The following is a 19,467-nucleotide window of genomic DNA, read 5'->3' as shown; positions in this document are numbered from 1 at the left end:
AGCTAAATCGACATGTGCCGGAGATATAAGTTAGGCACCTGACCACCTTTTTGTTTCGATATGGACCCTTGGAACGAGCGGCCTGTATAACATACCTGCTACTGCACATTTGATCTCACCTTCAGAACACGCTCCTCCCACTCTTTCAATGCCACCGAGTGTCCAAATGTGTGATGCATTGCTTACAGTGTTTGCTGCGCACTAAGGCTGCAGTTCGGTTTAGGTTGGACATATTCCGTTCAACCACGAGACGCACACGCGTGTGTACATGTATTCTAGCGAAACGAGTTGTACTAACTAAGAAGGACCTACTACCGAATGAGAACAAGCAGGCCCTGGTAACTGTGTGTCTATTATGATTTGTGTGCGTCTTTGGCGGATGAATGCGTGCTCGGTTGAATGAAATTGTTTAATGTATGTATGTGCGTGTTAGGCAGCTAAGCAGCCCTCGGGAACCGTGGAACAAGAGAGCCAACCGTTTGAGATGCAGAGTTTAGGAATATCAAAGGCGCCGGCCGATTGCCACAGCAGAGCCAAACCGAGGCAACCAGATGGAGAGAGAGAGAGAGAGAGAAGCGTGCGTGGTGTGGAAGGGCGACAAGGTGAACGGAAAACACAATTGCCATTTAAGTAGTAATAGTAGCAGCAGCAGCAGCGATGATTAAAGAAATCCTTCACCTCCCCTCCACTACACCCCTTTTCCACCATCAATCTCCTCCGCATCCCTCCCAGCATAAGGCTCTGGGGGAAGCGCAAACCTTAGCAAAAACCGATCCATTTGAAAACTTGGTAGGAACAGGAAAGAAATCGGAATAAAAAACCTGAAAGGATGGAGAAGAATACATTGTCATTAGCGATGCACTTGTTGTTAACATATGAAAGAGAGAGAGAGAGAGAGAGAGAGAGAGAGAGAGAGAGAGAGCGAGAGAGAGAAAGGAGATAAAAGGAGCCCTCTAAAAACGGAGCAAGGGAGCAAATAACCCCACCCAGGAACACCGATCTCGCCCACCCTTCGCGAATCTCGGTAGCTCGGGAGCAAATGAGGCGGTGGGGCAAAGATGACGTGGAAAAGACTATTGAAGACAGGGGGCAGGTGAAGGGGAACCGATAGGATGTTTAGAACCCTATTCACATGTAAAACACACAACAACAAGAAGAAGGAGAAGAGAAAAAAAACATTAAAATGTGGTGATTCGAGCTTTTGAGACTGTCGTCGAAACATTTTAGGATGAGGTGGAACTGGCAGGTGGAAAGTGAGCCAGCAAAATGGGACATAGTGGAACGAAGGAAAAAAAGAAGAAAAAGAAGCATAAGAGAAAGTAGAAGAAGCAGAAGTAGTAGAAGAAGAAACTCAAGAAAGAATGATAAAATAATATATAATATACATAATTATGTAAGGAACAATAAGCATATTCGCGTAACTATTACCGAACAAACGGCGGTGTGCGTATGTGTGTGTGTGTCTGTGGGTGGCCCAGAGAATGAGAGTAGCTGTGTGGTGAACCACAAATAAAACAACACACACACACACACACATACACACAAACTAAAAAAGCATACAAGCAGATTCGCGAGAGCGCTTACGCTTGCGCCAAATGGCAAAAACCGAACACAATAGGATCTTTAAAAGAAAACTGGGTAAAAGGGGAAGCGGAGGGTGGGAGGCGGGGGGCAGGTAGAATAACCCCCTCCCCACTGTGTAGACGTGAGCGCGCATACCATGCCATGGTAGGTGCGCTCCACCAGGATATATATGTATATCTCATTAGAATGGCGAGGGCCCGGTCTGGCCATCGTTGATTTACTAGTAGGCGATCCTTTTTTTTGCGAATGGGAATAGAATACTATGTGTGTGTGTGTGTGTGTGTGTGTGTGTGTGTGTGTGTGTGTGTGTGGGTGGTGCAAGCGAAAAGCCAATGCGTAGTTGGATGAAGAGAGAAAGAGAGATAGAGAGCGAGAGAGGATGCGATTTATTCCTTTTGTTTTAGTTTGGTTTTGAGCTAGAAGCTATATATAGGACCTGCCTCCTGTGCGCCGCCTCATAGCGCGTCGTGTGGATGAGGAGCGTGGCGGAGTAGGAAGGATGTGCAGTAGTGACTGAGCGGGACAGCAGACACAGACTAATTGTTATACCAACTAACCCTAACTGACTGTAAAATATACAAATGAAAACGCGCATTTTGGTGCAAGGAGAGAGGCGAATCGCAAGCCAAGCCGAATAGTGTAGAGAGCAAATGAGAAAGAGAGGGAGGACGGGAGAGTGCAAGTTGGCAAACAAACCATGCAAATAGTGTTGTACACCGCGTACCCCCCCCGTAATGTGGATAGTAATGTAGTTTCTGTCACTTTGTCGCTCCCGTGATTATGATTATCCTGGAATGGATTTTGACGCCAACACCGATCACCATCACCACTACCATTCATTCCATCCTACCATCCACATCCACCATTCCTCACTTCACTTGTCCACTTACCCTACCGGGCATACCGGGTCTCGGGAACAGCCGTTTTGTTCCAATTCCAGTTTCCCCAGTCCTTCCTTCCCGCACGTTCTACCGGAAACGCTGTGTAAAGAGATGTTTATGTCCTGCACAACGCACACAATCAAGATCTACTAACTTTACTGCCCGTTTGCCCCGTAAAAATGCGTGAATCTCCTGCGCAAGCGGGTGATTCTCACCAGCAGGATGCCAAAAAGAAGCGAAAACGCGCGAAACCCGTTCTCGCCACTAACAAATACGCCGCCGCCACCGCCACCTCTGCTGCGTACGTGCGCGTGTGCCTGTTGCCACAACAGGTCGAGACAGAACAGGGCGGCACTAATCCGTCGCACGAATGAGCTCGTAATTACCCCTGCAAAAAGGATAATTTTTTTAACACGCGCGCGCACACGCACACACACACACAGCGGTGTGCGCACGTACGTAACAGGCCAACAGTAGACAGGTGCGCGCATTAAAGCATAATTGGGGCTATTTTATTGATTGCACAATTCGGTCCGACAAATGAGAAAATGGCAAATGAAAGGAAAATGCAGAACAAGTGGATACATTTTAACTGTAAATATAAAGAAAACAGCAAACCAAGAATGTGACAAATTTTTAAAAAGGTAAAAGAAACAAAGCAGACAAACACAAAACGAAAAAAAAAACCAACCCAACCAATATATAGTGACTGTACCATACTGAACCAGAAACCAGTGGAAATGGAAAAATAAAGGAAAAAATGAAATGAAACATGTAATGTAAACCGCTACGATGGGCAGCAGGTGTCACAACAGCAGCAGCAGCAGCAGCACCAGCAACTATTAGCCAATGTAGCTGTTGTCTTTGGTAAGCGGAGGCTGATTGAGACGTTAAATTGCGATCAGTGCCCGCATTTCGGTACTTGTCTGTGAAATTGGCAAAATTTTCACAATCTTGATCCAATCGACATTGACTTCCCTCATCTGTAGGCGTTTTTTTTCTCGTTTACGAAACAATTCATTCTCTTAACTCTTTTTCAGTCTTTATTGTAATAATATTTTTTCAACGATACGCGATTGGCCTCCGCAGTTTTTTACATTTTTACGTGCGGCTTTCGACTGTGAAGGACATTATACCATCCTACATGTTGCCTACAGACGGTAAATTAAGGAAAAAAAACATAACATCAATGCCTCAACAACATTGAGCGCTTGTGCGCGTTCCACTTTTTTTTTATTGCCGATTGTGATTTGTTCGATGGATGGAAACGGTGGGTGGGTTGGTGGCAGCGTCACTATCACTCGAAGACGATACCCTGGGCGAGCGGAAGGTTCGGCGAATGGTTGACCGTGATCGTCGAGCGGCGCACGTACTGCTTCCAGGCGTCGGAACCGGACTCGCGGCCACCGCCCGTATGCTTTTCCCCACCGAACGCACCACCGATCTCGGCACCGGATGGTGAGGTGTTGATATTGACGATCCCACAGTCCGAGCCGGCCTCACCGATCCACTGAAAGAGCGCGCGAGAGAGAGAAGAGAGAGAGAATATGAGTTATCGTGGCGTTTCGAGGTGTTGGGGGTGCGGTTTGACCCGGGGGCGAAATGTGGAACTTACCTGGAACGCGGACAGTACGTTGGCGGTAAAGAGGGAGGAGGAGAGACCCTGGTCGACTTCGTTGTTCCACTCGATGGCCTCGGTAAGGTTGCGGGCCTTGAAGAGGTAGACGATCGGGGCGAACGTTTCCCGCAGCACGACCGGTGCGTTGTGGGCGAGCCCGGAGATGATGGTCGGTTCGACGAAGCAGCCCTCCCGCTCGAGCACCTTGCCACCGCACTCGATCCGGCCACCCTGCTCGAGCGCTTCGGCGATCGTCTGCCGGTACGCCTCGACCGCCCGTTCGTTGTGCAGCGGTCCGTACAGGGTCGCCTGATCGAGCGGATGGCCCACGCGCTTGAGCAGCGCCCCGTACCGGCTCACCAGCTTCGCCCGGAACGTCTCGTACAGCCGCTCGTGTATGATGAGCCGCCGGGTGCTGGTGCAGCGCTGCCCGGCCGTACCGATGCAGCCGAAGAAGGCCGCATCGAGGGCCATCTCGGCCGGTGCATCGTCGTTGATGATGAGCGCGTTGTTACCGCCGAGCTCGAGCAGTACCCGGCCGAAGCGTCGCTGCACCTCCACACTGACCTCCCGCCCGATCGCCGTGCTGCCGGTGAACGAGAGCAACCGGACGCGATCGTCCGAAGCGAGCCGCCGCCCAACATCCGTACCACCCTGGCAGAGCGTCACGACCGGGGGTAGCTTGTTCCGGCGCAGTACCTCCGCCACGATGCGCGTCGTCGCGACACTGACGAGCGGTGTGCTGGGGGCACCCTTCCACAGGACCGAGTCACCGACGGTGAGGGCGATCGCCGCGTTCCACCCGAACACGGCGCACGGGAAGTTGAACGCCGATATGATGCCCACCAGCCCGAGCGGGTTCCACTTCTCCAGGATCGTGTGGCCGGCCCGCTCCGACGGCAGTATCTGGCCGGCGTACATCCGCGACAGACCGACCGCGTAGTCACAGATGTCGACAAACTCCTGCACCTCGCCGATACCCTCCGGCCGGATTTTGCCCATCTCGAGCGACACGAGCTGGCCGAGCGCGTCCCGGTACTTGCGCAGCTCGTCCCCGATCTGCCGCACGATCTCACCACGGTACGGGGCCGGCAGATGGCGCCACTCTTCGTACGCCCGGACGCCGGTCGCGATGCAGCGGTCCGCGTCCGCCTCGTTGCCGGTGGCGACCTCGGCGATCACGCGCCCGGATGCTGGATCGATCGATCGGACCACCTCGCCCCCACCTGCCACCCACGCCCCATCGTACACACCGTTGTTGAGCCGGTCCAGTCCAAGCTCCCGCAGGAAACCGTACCGGCTGTCATCGACCAGGAATCCGCCGCTACCGCTCGACGCCATACCGCGTGTGTTAACGAAGCTGCGAGCGACGATCGGTTGCAGCAGTCCGCCGGCCCTGGTCCTGGTGATGGTCGCTCCGCACCGCACCAACGCACCTAGCATGCTGTGTATCCGGGGCGCACCGACGACAACGTCGACGTCACTGTAGTCGGTGTGTGTGTGTTGAGCTGTGGTTGATTGCAACGGACCGCACGGACTGGACTGGAGCACTGCGAGTGGCTGATTGGTAGACTGGACAACGGACTGTGTCTGCTACGCGGGAAACGGAACGACACCCGGCACCGACTCGAGCTTGTTGGCAACTGAACGTCGTCGTCGTGTTGCTCCTCTGTTATCGCTAACCCCCTGGCAGCGCAGTTAATCAGCAACGAAACGAAACGAAACACGGTGACAACGAATCTCGGTCTGTCTCGGAGAGGAGGGCCTCGAGTTGGAAACCACTTCAAGCCCCGTGAGATAGAACGATACCGAGAGTGACCGAGCCCCCGGTTACGGCGTGCGCGTGCTTGTGTTCGGTAGCAGAAGCACAAACACACACTCGCACAGTACAGCGGCCTGATAAGCAAGTACCGTCGCTGCGCTGGTGCAACTGGATTTGCTGGACCCGTTTGCTGGAACACATGCACACAGCGATCGGTGATCATACGCTGCAGCCAGGACAAGCAAACAGGTTTCCGCAAACTTTCGTTCTCGCCAAACTCGTTCGGTTGCGCAACGGAGTGGTCGGCTGCGAGATACCATTCCTACCAAGCCAACTCAAGCCTCTGGCAAACAGCAAATCCATTCACTTCTCCTCTTCTCGCGTCAACAAAGCCCGGCCAGCCGACGGGTGTTCTAGGGATTCTGGCTGGAACAGACGCTCCAACCACCGCAGCAGTCGTTCGTTCTTATCGAAAGACCGAATAGCAACGCAATTGCTGCCCGATCGGCCATCTTATCTGACGTGTATGGCCATGGATTGCTGAGAGAGATGAGGGTAGTAACCGGGGAAAAGGTGGGGTTGGGGGGGCAAACACGCTCGCTTCCTCAATCGGAGAGACACCCGCGACGTGTGACGTGTCGAGTGCTGATAGCCGTGCCTACGGGGCTTTTGTTTACGAACCTGCCTGCCTGCCTGCCTGCCTGCCTGCCTGCCTCCCTGCCTGCCTGCCTGCCTGTTTGCCTTCCCCCTTTTCTCTTCCCCACTCGAAGGTGGACAGCAACAGCAGCAGCCTCGGTCCTCAAATCGCTCCTCCGAAGAGCTGATAACCAAGGAAGGATGATGATAAGAGCGAGCAGCATTCATTCGATCGTGCCTTTCACCAAACGGTCCATCCGCGTGCCATGGTCCCGGGGGACCGAACGTTTTTGCCGAGCCACCGATACACAGCCGAATCGTGCATCTTGCCCTATTCGCCCTCCCCCCCCCACCTTTTTTTAATGCTTCCTTGATTTAAGTTGCGGAAATTCATTTATTACCTCAAATTCCATTGACATCAACGGTAAGGTATTCAAACGCTCTTGCTGCATTACACTTCTTAATTCATTTTTGATTCGTTTTAATTTTGAAAAAGCTCGTTCTCCGCTACAGTTAGTTACCATCAAACTTAGAAAAAACTCGTAGAGCTATCTCTACATTGGGAAAAATGTTTGATTCGGTTTTCTTTCAAAATGGGTTAAACTTGTAATATAGTGTTGGGTTCTTCATTTTTCAATTGATAATGTTTAAGATATTCTGCCAAATGAAGACGTTCTGCTTCTAATTGTTTCTCGTTTAGGTCTTCTTTGCAACTCATCTGGATTTAATCTGGATTGAATACTTTTAAATGACAAAAGACCCCAAACATTTGACTAAAGTTTTTTATATGAATCTAACCGCTGTTTTAGATTAACTGCCTGCCTTAACTGATTAACTGGGTGTCAATTTACGGGATGAATGTTACGTGTTTGCAAGCCAGTAACAGCCAAGCCATTTTGGCGGCATTATCATAACTTTGCCCTCTACAATCTTCGATTAGCATATTATACCTAGCCAAAAATTACAAACTGTTTCGGCTAAATACTCTGATTTATGCTTAAAAATCTTTCAACAGGATCACGACCTTTAACATATCTGACTATTAATGGTAATTGATCTACGTGGAATAAACCTGGCGTACTGTCAACACTGATGGAAAAATACTTTGATAACTTAATTTCTTTTGTAATTGTTTTAAGAACATGTTTTCCCATAATATCATTTGCGGACAAATATGATGTGTTTCCTTTTCCCGGATTCCCATATTTTATTATAGGATCAGCCAAAAAAGAATCAAACTTGCTAAGAAGCTCCATACAACCTAAATAATTACCATTGTTGGGAGAACCTAGGATTTCATAATCACCTCGAAACGCAAGCCCTCGTGAAGCCAAAAATTTTACAACAGTTACTATTTTTTCAAGAACACTTCTCCAACAGTGTACTTCTTGTTGATGCTGCGATAATAAATCGGAATCTACTCTGCCAACCGCTTTACCAGGTGTTAAATATTTCATGGTAGATTCTCTATGAATCTGGCTGTTTTCGTTGGGTTCAAATTTTTAACATTTTTCCCTGAATGCTTCCCCATATTTTATACAAGGCTCCATGCAGCTCGCTACTTTGAAGAGCGTTTCCCAAAAACCAACGTGTTCAATGTCCATCGTTTCGCAAAAACTACTGTGCCGATCAATTTGAAATTGTTAACACATACTCTGTACACTCTTTGCCAGGTTGCCCCGTCGAGATTTCATAAAAATTGTTGATACTTTTTTTTAATAATTATGTAAAGCTCGTTTTTTTTTGCTGAATCGCAAAAAGCATCACAGCATCACACAACTTCAAAAATCTGTCAAAAATCGAAAAAGAAGAATATCAACAAAAAATCAACAAGACTACCTGCATAACTTATAACTTATAATCTTTCAAACGAGTACCCATTTGTATTTGTCTGATGACCCATGACGCAGCTACAATGGGTACCGGAAAAAGTATCTTTTCGAAGACACGCCTACCAAAATTTGATGCCATCGATTAATTTTCCAATGAATGTTGCTCAAAATAATAACAAATATTATTCGAAAGTTGATGATTAATATACTATTTACTTGAAAAAATGAAGTAGAATGGTTACGTCACAAAAAATCGTCAAAAACGGGCCTTTTTTTGTCCCGAAAATACCGAACATTTTAAGGGGGATAATACGTTTCCAATCGTTAGAGCCATCTGAAGCGCAAAGAGCTAATTCGGATAGGTTAAAAATATTGCATACAAAACCATACACAAATTTTTACTACAAGAATATAACAACCGATTTCTATTTACGCTCTCTTTGTTTTGTAATTTTCGAGTAAATAGCTATCTACTGAAATGTCTATCAACTGTTCTATTACCGTCTTTGTAAGATTTGGCGGTTTCAGATAAATCGGAATCCTTATTTTGAAAATATTTAAGACCCTCAGAAACAAAAAAATCGCTATCTTTCGCGAAGTATGAGTCCAAGTTTTATCTTTCATTTTTATAGTCATTATTTCGCTCTAGGGGCCCCAACCAGCGTGAGGAAAATATATATATATATATTTTTTTTAAATGTTTGATTTTCAAACAAAATATCAAACCCGGAGGAATTAGGGGGCCCCAACCAGCGCGGAGCCCTGGGAATTGTGCCCAAGGGGAAAGATGACCCTGCTTGCACCCGGTATCCCCCTTTGCAGGCGGATAATGACATCTAATACACATCTCCACTAATGCCTACGGTCGGCTACTCTAAATCGTGGAGTGCCAGATAAGTGGAGTGAGCGGTTGCGGCTCGTCTACAGCGCCCGTTGCCATTGCCCCATTGCGACAACCTAGACACCAGAGGGGGGTGTGTCGAGACAATCGAGGAAGTAACAGAGAGATACAGGAGCCATCCACTCCCGGGTGTCATACGCAATACGCAATAAGCGATACGCAATGGTGGTGATCGGAGCAGAATCACCGAGATGCATAGCGTGTACGTAACAGTGTGTTGATAACACCGCGCAAGCTGCTGGAAAGCACCGTTATAGCCGCAACATGAGCGAGCATGATCGTTTCGAAGCGCTCATGGCGATGCTCACGTCACTCAAAAAGGACCTAGGCAGCATGGCTGCCAAGGTCAGTTACCTCGAGAAAGAGCTCGACGAGTGTAAAAAGGACAATGCGGTACTGCAGCTCCGGATCGATACATTGGTAGCTGCGCAGAGAACAGCACCTGTACGCCAGGAACGAGAAAATCCTGCTCAGCAAGGACCCGAGTGTCAGCAGCGACCCGAGCGGACGGCAATGGTGGCACCGCACACCTTTGCAGAACTCATCAAGGAACCAGGAGAAGGCGAGGGCTGGAACACGGTCGGAAAGCAGGGTCGTGTCGTCCGAGCCAGCCGAGCAGCAGCCACGCAACCGCGAGAAGTCACGGCCCCCGCGAGGCGACTTCTCCCAACCGGTCGGACAGACGTCTTGAAGATACAGTTGCCGGAGGGGCAGGCCTTCCTCGACGTCTGCCGCAAGCTGCAAGAAGAATCGGCAATGGGTGTGAAGATGATGGCACCACGGCAAAGCAGGCAAGGGGACGTGCTGCTAAAGATGCCACGCTTAGCGGACAGCGAGCAGGTGGCTGGAGCAGTACGGCAATGCCTGGGAAAGGACACCAAGACCACTGTAGTGCAGCAACTACTGGAGGTAGCAGTACACAACATCGACCCAGTGGCAGAGGCTGACGATGTTAAGGCGGCAATCGTGAATGCACTAGGCCCATCTGGAAGAGCAAATCTGGTGACAGTGGCCATGAGGCGCATGCAGGATCAGCAGCAGCGGGCTAGGGTAAGGCTACCGGCCAAACAAGCCCACAGCATATGCGGGAAGATGGTGTCTATCATAAGGACAACATGTTTGGTACAACCATCAGAGCCGCCACCACCAGAACGCAAACGCTGTCGCCGCTGCCTAGAAATGGGACACGAAGCCCGAATGTGCAGCGGGCCAGATCGCTCGGATTACTGCGTGCGCTGTGCTAAGCCAGGACACCACTCCAGGAGCTGCACAGAGACGCCGAAATGTCTCAAGTGCGGCGGTCCTCACCCGGTAGGCGCCAGAGCGTGCGGTGTCGTCTCCTCTTCGTAGAGCTACAGACGAGCGACAATGGATGCAGCGCAGCCGCAATCCGAGTAATACAGCTGAACTGCAACCGGAGTAGAGCGGCGCAGGACCTCCTGAACCAGACCGCTAGAGAAGAGGGAGCAGACGTATGCCTGGTGGTGGTACGGGATCGGAGAGCAGCCAGGACGATAGAGGCTGATCCGACGAAACGGCAAGTGGTGGAGGCACGACTCCGCCTACGACGAGCACAGGACGAGCTCCGCGCAGCCCTGACATCGGGGAACTTGGAGGAGGTCGAGCGCTGTCGACGAGCTGTCGACGAAGAAGCAGCGATCCTCGCAGTGGAGAGGCGATTTCGGCGTCGGCTCCTGCAACAACAGCCAAGGGAAGCGATAGGACGCCCGGTTCCTGTCGCTAACGCGGCGTAATGGGCTCTCGCCCGCTCTGAGAGGAGCAGTGCGAAGAGTTCAGTGGTGGGAGTGAGTGGGAGGGCAGGCTGCACCAGCGGATTAGCCTGAAAAGGAACGGATTGCCGTTGGTGTGGCAGAGGGCCGGAGACCGTTTAGGTTAATAAATGGTTGTTCTAAAAAATAACACCGCGCAAGCAAAGCAACCATTTTATCGCCCATCTTCTCCTGTAGCTGTCGGGTCCAACCGCCTGCGATGCCGTAAAGATGGCTCTCGGAGAGCTACGGAGAGCTCATCATACTGCAAACTTTGCAGAGTCACACTCTGACAGAGCGAGAGAAAGAGAGAACGCAGGCGCCATGCGCAGTCTTGGTCTTTAATATTTGCTCGTGGAAATCCCTCCCGTCCGGGAAGCGAGCATCAGCCAGGGTAGTTTTGGGGTGGGGGGGGGGGGGGGGGGGGGTAAAAGGGGACGTAGGAATGTAAATATTCGCTCGCAATCCTCGTCCCCCCCCCCGGCCCGAGCACCGAGCGGACATGCAACATGTGGGTGAGAAAGGGGGGGGGGGCGAGTCGAAAGGGCAACGAAAGAACGGAAGGGCAACATCATCGTCGCCATGCGAGCGAAGGATATATGAGAAGGAAGAGCTGTCGCGTCCTTCGTTCGTTCGAGTGGCGGGTGCGGGAGGGAGAACTCTCACAGGAGCCACAGGTTTATGTTGACAACGTTACGACGCGACGCAACGGGCGTCCGAGCAGCCATTTTGCGTGCGTCTCTCTCTCGGGCTCTTCGGGGGGGAAAACTTCTCTCGTAACCATCAGCAGTAGTAGTACATTCGCTTCGGCATCTTTGGTCCTCTATGGCGCAGCTCGTCTGCCTCTCGTGAGACGAGAGATCTCGGCGAGAGTCCTGGTACCAGTGATTTGCAACACAGAGCGGCAGGAGCAGGGTCGGTGGCAACGGGCAGCCAGGTCCTGCTGTAGGCAGTGCAGGTGTAGGTAGGTCAGAACTTTGCACAGCCCAGCACCCATCGTCAGCAGCATCGTAGCCGTTACGCGGTGCAGTGATGCTCCTTCGCTTCTGCACGCCATCGCTTCGCTCTAAAGCTATTCAGCACCACCGCCATCACCATCACCCCTACTAACACACACCCACCCACCCACCCAGCCATCAGCAGCATCCAGCAGAAGCGAAACAAAGAGCCACCAGGGCCTGCCTTAGTGGCCATGGGTTGCCAGTGATATCGCGCAGTAGTGTTCCGGCGGCCAGCAGGTAGTGAGAGCACTGTGTGTATGTTAGTGTGCGCGTGTATGCGTGTGTGTGTGTTTGTGTGCGAACCAGGAGTCACTAGTGGTAGTGCGGAAGAAGGAAGGAAGGAATTCCCGGAACGGAATTCACGGAACCACAAGTTCCGTCCAAGTTGGCCACAAACGTGCAGTGCGCCATGTTTGTGTCAACCTGGAGCCTGGACTCCAGAACATCCTGCATATTCTCCATTTTTGTTCACTCCTGCCTCCTGCCTGTCTCTCTCTCACTCTCTCTCTCACTCTCTCTCTCTCTGTTACACACTCTCGCTCTGTCTTTCTTTATCGCCTTTCCTTGGCAAATGGGTTGGTTGGTCTTGGCTAACGTCCTAGCAGGGTCTGATCGCGGGGTCGGTAGGTCTCTAGTAGTAGTCCTGTGGAGCCGTTTTTCACCGAATGGCGGACCACCTGTACCTCTACCTTGTACCTTCCACCAAGATGGATGCTGACGTAGTGCGTTGAGTGCGGCGTGACGTGACGTGAACACAAAAAAAAAGCTATCCGACTTCCGGCCCTCAACGATGGTTTGCACCCTTTCACCCTTTTGGTTCGCTCCACAGGAAGTTCCACCTCCCCTCCGTCTCCCCCCCTTTGCGCATCACAAATGTAATTAGCCGTCGGCCATTCTAGAGATTCTTGGGCACATTAGCCACCCCCACCTCGGCCTCGCTGTCCTTTCAGCCAAGAGATTTTCCAAGAGGTTTTTCAACCCCATGATGTGCGCGTGTGAGTGTGTGAGTGTACAATGACTGGAGTCGTCGGTGTGGACTGCCCTTGACGGATGGGGCACTATACCTCGTACTAGCTCCCCACCCCCGTGGGAGGGGGATTTGAAGTGGAACAACTCCAAGCTCTCCAACCAAACGGTTCCCCGCAATACACCCCACCTACGATCCTCGTCAGCAATCAAACATCCGCCAAGGGGCAGTCGGCCAAGGTGGCCATCGTTCGATCGTCGAGGCGCTCCTCGGTCGCACGGCCACAGAGAAGCGAACCATATTGCGTACGTTCCCAGTGACTAGGCCTCCTCGTCCTGGATCGTCCACATCGCCACCTGTTCGTCTCTCTCTCGCTTGCGGTCTCTCTCTCTCTCTCTCTCTCTCTCTCTCTCTCTCTCTCTCTCTCTCTCTCTCGGTCTCTGTGTCTGTCTGTCTGTCACCACGCACACCAGCACGCTCACCTCAGCATCACGTCATAAATTCTAGGAATTAGATTAGCGATCCGGACCACCCCTGGTGGAGGGTTGTCTGCTGGATTTCCATCCAGGCATCCAGGCGCCAGGCGGTGGAAATTGAATTCGGAAACCCCTAATGCAGGCCCGCGCGTGCTGTGTCCTGTGTTTCTTCTTTTCTACCACCACACTGCCGTTGTCTAGTCGGCGTTGGGGTGTTTTGGGGGTGAAAAACCAAATCTCCACCTCTCTCTCTCTCTCTCTATCGAATTGCATAATGTTATGCGTTAAATGCCAAATCAACTTATTAACGATAGATGTGGAAAGTGGAAAAGGGTTAGAAGGGATGTACTAAGTACGTAATAACTACATTCGCTTCCTCCGCACCTACCCTTTTAGATTTATTGAGGTGTCCATCGATTCCATCGATTACTTATGCATTGAAGTCTTAATGTCATACCAGGTGTATGCATATGAAATCGATTTTTTCGTTGTAAAGCAATATCTACGCCAAATGGAGCTGTAAAGTCAGTCTAAGTGTTTTATTTTGTTCATTAGGCATCCGATAAACATAATCGGTATGCATTTTTTCTAATTTGACACCATAACAAATATTTTCATTACGATTAAAATGGCAAGTTCCGTTCTTAAAAACTGCGCTATTCGCCGACATCATTCGTTTTTTGCCTCCATCAAAACAAAAATCAGCAGCCAAATCGCATCAAATTTTTATTGAAGGTTACGATGGGCATGCTCTCACTGAAACACAGTGCAAAGTGCGATTTAAAAATTTTAAAAGTAGTAACATTGATGTGAGAACCACCAACCCTCGAAAATGTTGGAAGTCATCAAATTAAAACGGTTACTAATGATCGTTGCAAGCAACAATTAATCAATTTCGACCGAGCCTTGTGAAAAAAATCAACCAAAATATCAAAAAACTACAAAATTGTCCTATTTTTCTCGATGGAATTACTTCGCACCGTGCGGAATATCGGCCAAGGACACGTTAAAAGCCACAATTGGTAACAACTACCACTTGCAGCTAACTCACCAGACTTGACTCTATCAGATGGGACATTCATTTACATCGCTGAGACAGGTAATGGCCGAGCAGCGCTTCCTTTTGTTCGAAAATTTGAAAAAATGGATGTGGTTTGCAAGGATGGTACAGATTGGCGGTTTTTTAGGTTAGGCATCCAAAAAATGGCCCAAGATATAGTTGAAATGTGTCGCTACCGATTGCCACAACTTTCGAGACTAATTTTTTCCCCATTTTCAAAGAAAAAGTATTTTTTACGCAAATCAAAAAGATCGCTTTCGTATGCATACACCTGGTAAATGCCAAAAATGGAACCAGTCTGCCGAGATTTAAATATTTGTTTTTTTTTTTACCGGTGGTGATGATAGTGGTGGTGGTCACCGACGAACCTCAATGCACTAACCGTTCGCCTGCGTTTTCCCGGTATTTTCAGCAACAACAGCTCAACAACCCCCGTAAACGGTGTACGCGGCTGCACACCACACCTAAAGGCGTGTCGCTAGAAGGAGGATTTTTGTGCAGGCACCTTTGCGAACCCTGAGGCACTGCACCCGCAACCTTTGACCGTAGCTTGGCATCGGTATCGCTTGCGTAGAGCACAAACAGAGTAGCGAGCACACACATATAAGTATATACAGCGAGTACAGTACGGCCGCACACAGGATGGGTAAGTCGACAAGCTGGCATTCCACATTCCTCTCCCCCCAACCCTTCTCCTGCGATTTTGAATCTTTCTCTCTTTCTCTTTCTCTTTCTTCTCTCTCTCTCTCTCTCTCTCTCTCTCTCTCTCTCTCTTACACACCTGCAGATACGTTCTTTCGGATGAGGCGATCGTCGCACACGTCCGCGTTCGGTGCGAACCAGGAACCGCTGATCGTGGTGGAGGAGTCGGAGAACTGCGAGAAGGCGGAGGAGACGAGCCAGGCGTCGTCGCAGCGCCAGTCGCTGGACATCGAGTCGCCGGAAAACCCGTACCTGCTGTCGCCGTGGCGCGATGCGCGGGAAACGCGGAAGCACTCGCTACCGACGCCACCGTGCACGAGCGGTATCACCGCGAGCCAGGTCCGCCGGTTATCGGAGCGGGGTGGCGAAGGTTCGGGACCGTCGCCCCGCGAACAGGCCTTCCTCGCCACGCTCTACAGCACGCCGGCACCGCAACCGGGCGGTCGGCGCCACTCGGTCGTCACGATCAGCCGCGTACCGCCGACCATGTTTGGGCGGAGCCGGCGCGAATCGATCGCCGCCGTACCGCCAGGAGCAGCCGGAGGCCAGAGGTAAGCAGCCAGCCAGCCGGGGCAGCCGGGGCAGCCTGTTTTTTTTGTTGTCCCGGGTTATGTTTTGATTTTTTTGCTGACGATGACGCGTCGCGTTCCGTTTCTTGCACCAGACCGGCGTCGTACTCGCGGCGCGAGAGCAACAGCGGACCGCCACCGTCGACGGATCACCGCGGTAGCATACACAACCTGCAGCTGGACATCATGGATGACATCGTGCAGGCACGGAAGGCCCGCATGAAACTGTGGAACACGAGCAACGAGCGGGTGTGCGAGGTGCAGACACTGGACGAGGCCGGTACCGGGTCGAGCTCGCCGATGCGCTACACCAACCGGCGCTACTCGGACTTTGTCGGTACCGCGCTGCCCCCGATCCAGTCGTTCCGGCGTGCCTCGGAGCTACCGGTGTCCCCATCCGCCCCCGGCGGGGCCGCCTCCCTGACGCCCTCTCTAACACCGATTACAATCCCGGAGGCGGCAGGGTTAACGAGTGCGGCGGCAGGGGCGGCCGGGGCCTCCTCTGCCACCGCCAAACCAAAGTCCGGCCGGATGGGCATCGTGTGCACCAACACCGACCTGATCTCGTTGCTGTCCTCGCTCGCTTCGTCCGCCACCGAGATCAATCGATGCGGCGAAAAGGATGCCCAGCCCAGCCCACTGACACCGCTTACCGCGCCCTTCAAAGCGCTGCTCAAGACGCCCACGTCGGCCGGTGGTGACGTCCCGACACAGGCGGCGCTACTGCAGCCACCAGCAGCGGGCGAGAAGCTGCGGAAGAACCGTTCGAACAGCTTCGACAGTTCGCTCTACCACAGCATCAAGCAGCTGGCGACGGGTGCGGGTGCACTGTCACCGGGTGGTGGTGGTGGTGGTGGTAACGCAACCGATACCGAGCGGCCCTCGATCGAACCGGGCTGGTTCACCAAACGTCACCAGCCGATGGCACGCCGCAAATCGTCGCTCAAGAGCCCGAGCGCCACGCTAACGTTTGCCAACGAGGCACTGGAGAAGCTGCGGCGCGAAACGCACCGCACCGCCAGCCGCGTCACCATCCTCGATTCACCGAAGCAGTCGGAGCATCCGGTCAAACCGTCGGTGGCGGCCGGGGCAGCAGTCGGAGCAGCAGCAGCGACGTCATCATCATCGTCGTCCTCGTCGGCTAAGGCGACGGGCTCGGCCAAGGAGTCCCGGTCGCCGCTCAACAAGCTCAAGTGGGACGGCCGGAGTGCGATCGTCGATGCGCGCATGATCGGTCACGCGATCGAGAACTTCATCACCGGGTCATCGTCCTCCTCGTCGTCGGCGTCGGGATCCGGGGCGAGCTCGGGCTCAGCGTCCACCGGTACCGGCACCTCGCTGCTATCCAAAAAGACACTCGGTGGTGGTGGTGGGAAGGAAGGAGGGGGAGGAGCCGGAGGTCGCTCGGCCTCCAAGAAGTCCACCGCCTCGAGCTGGTTCGGCAAGGCCGCCGATGATGACGATTCCAACGATACCTGCGATTCGTCGCTCTGCTCCACCCTGAAGGATCTGTTCGTCAAGTAAGCAAGACCGGAGCGAAGGAGCCATCAGCCATCAGCCATGTGCCAAGCACACACAAACACACACATTCGGCTACGACTGTGAGCTTGGCTTCGACTTCATAACGCAGACCCCACCGAGATCTACTGCTACCCACCGATAGAGATAGAGAGAGAGAGAGAGAGAGACAGGCGAGAAGGAAGTGGATGTGCTTAGAGTTAGGCTGCGAGCGCCTGAGCTACTGCGGCGCCTCTTAGCGGCAGCGAACCGAACTACTGAAGTGAACTACTAATATATAGGGCCCTATACCCAGAGTCTGTCTGTCAATAACGACTGCTTTACAACTGTTGAAAAAAACTTGGCATGAACTGTACAAACTATGAATGAAATATCAATGGCAACTTGCGACGAAAATCCAGCACTGGGTACCTAAAACGACTCAGCTCATCCGGCGGCTAGAGTCCACTGTGATCAAATTCATGCTTCTTTTGAAGGCAGGAAGGAAAGTGGAGGATTCCGCGACCAATCAAGAGGACTCGGGACGCGCGAGTCAACGGTAGTTTTTCGAGCTTCTCCAATCTTTAACAATTGTCCCTAATGATTTGTGCATTTTGAGCAATTTCCTGACACAAATTAATCCAGAAATTCCGAACAAAAAACCTGTTTCTACACGTTTGCTCGCCAAGTTCTAGAAGTTCTAGCGTTTGAATTTGTTTGATTAGTTGCGGAAATCGCAACAAGCATCTCCAATTTGAGTCTCATATGACAGACTCGCAGTCTGTTACCAAAAGGTAAACGACTGGAAAAGTGAGGCTCGGTAGAGTTTCCGTCGATGTTTTTCCGTTTCGTCAAAGTCACCAAGCTAACGATGTTGGTTGGTGGTGGTATTTGTGATTTTTATGGTGGTATTAGTAACTGTTGTGTATTCGAGTCACAAAAAAACACCAGTTCATTCACTAATTCAAAACATGGCTGCTGAGTTTTTTTCAAGAGTTGTAAACCAGTCGTTATTGACAGACAGACTCTGGGAATAGGGCCCATAGTATAACATCTTCAATAACAAAACACACACATACACACCCGACTGGTGGTCTGGCTCGCTCTGCCTTGCTCTTGCTTTCCCAATATCATTCAAGAAAAAAGAACTGCTAACGACGTGACGATGAGGAAGAAGAAGAAGAAGAAGAAGAAGAAGAAGAAGAAGAAGAAGTTATAGTAGTAGTAGTAGTAGAGGGAGAAGTAAAAGAGGAAGCAGAAGAAAAAGAAGACGAAGAAAAAGTAGACGAAGAAAAAGAAGAAGAAGAACAAAGCTATCGAGGTGGTACTAATCAAGCGATCAAACCACTTTCCACCGAAATGATGAAGAAGGAATGTTGTGTTACGTAAAAAAAACTCAAACAAGCAAAAACAACAAAAACAAACTAATGAAAAAAAAAACAAAAAAAAACCAATCCCACCAATGTGAAGCAAAGCCTTTTGTGAGATGAAAACCGCGCTGGAGGAAGAAATCGATCTAAAACGTGTGAATTATACTCTTAAGGGTCTCTTTATCGTAACCGGACCGGTCGCGCCCCACTTTCGTACTCTCCGCCTGGAGGGGTTCGCCTGGGGAGTAGAGTGGAGCTGCGTTCCTATCCTTGCGTCACATCCGTTGTACGACCACTTCGCGGCCCGTATCGCAGAGCAATATAACAGAGAAAGAGAGAGAGAGAGAGAGAGAGAGAGAGTGAGAGAGAGAGGGGGGGGGGGTGGAGTGGAAACTCTTTTATAAACGTCAAACCGTACCGCACCGCACGTACGCACCACACGAAGCCTGGAAACCAATCTCGTGCGAAAGGAGAGACCAGCGCCGCCGTCAGAGGCGCGCTGGCTGTGCCAGGTGGCGGGATGCGGATGTTCATCGTTGTCAGCAACACAAATCAACAAACAAACACACACCCACCGCACCTGTCAGAGCGAGAGCGCTCCGAGCGCTGAGACATTTCTTAATAATATATACATATATACATATACATATATATAATACATCAGCTGTACGGGTTTTCTGGCGACACTCCGGGGGAATGGGCGGTTGGGGGAACAATCCTGTCCCGATCACCTCAATCCCTATCGTACCACTACCTACTACGCTCCAGCCTCCTTCCACCTTCGCTTCCGATCCCATCCCGTCTCCACCGGAATGCCGCATTTCGTGTATGTTAGTGTTAGT

At 51.3% G+C, this 19,467-nt stretch overlaps 3 protein-coding genes across 5 annotated transcripts in view; 2 read left to right on the top strand and 1 right to left on the bottom strand.

The window, feature by feature from the left end:
* Positions 1 to 3,212, top strand: part of LOC126569710 (teneurin-a) — a 34,027-nt gene extending 30,815 nt beyond the window's left edge. For all 3 annotated transcript variants that reach the window (XM_050227197.1, XM_050227021.1, XM_050227107.1), the window contains one exon: positions 1 to 3,212. This exon is cut by the window's left edge and continues 2,157 nt beyond it. The gene's annotated coding sequence lies outside the window, so the exon portion shown is untranslated.
* Positions 3,213 to 3,659: 447 nt separating this feature from the next.
* On the bottom strand, positions 3,660 to 5,771 carry LOC126580713 (putative aldehyde dehydrogenase family 7 member A1 homolog). Its single transcript, XM_050243935.1, has 2 exons — positions 4,081 to 5,771; positions 3,660 to 3,975 (listed from the first exon to the last, which is right to left on the bottom strand). Exons 1-2 carry the CDS (start codon positions 5,524 to 5,526, stop codon positions 3,763 to 3,765), a joined length of 1,659 nt encoding a protein of 552 aa, XP_050099892.1. The 5' UTR covers positions 5,527 to 5,771; the 3' UTR covers positions 3,660 to 3,762.
* A 6,232-nt stretch (positions 5,772 to 12,003) lies between these two features.
* On the top strand, positions 12,004 to 18,187 carry LOC126579273 (uncharacterized). The gene is made up of 4 exons (XM_050242750.1): positions 12,004 to 12,221; positions 14,900 to 15,133; positions 15,275 to 15,740; positions 15,854 to 18,187. Exons 2-4 carry the CDS (start codon positions 15,130 to 15,132, stop codon positions 17,280 to 17,282), a joined length of 1,899 nt encoding a protein of 632 aa, XP_050098707.1. The 5' UTR covers positions 12,004 to 12,221; positions 14,900 to 15,129; the 3' UTR covers positions 17,283 to 18,187.
* Positions 18,188 to 19,467: the final 1,280 nt, after the last annotated feature.

Source organism: Anopheles aquasalis, chromosome X (assembly GCF_943734665.1).
Source record: "Anopheles aquasalis chromosome X, idAnoAquaMG_Q_19, whole genome shotgun sequence".
Taxonomy (NCBI): domain Eukaryota; kingdom Metazoa; phylum Arthropoda; class Insecta; order Diptera; family Culicidae; genus Anopheles; species Anopheles aquasalis.
Note: the sequence above shows the minus strand (reverse complement) of the source record. Positions and strands in the feature narration are given on the sequence as shown.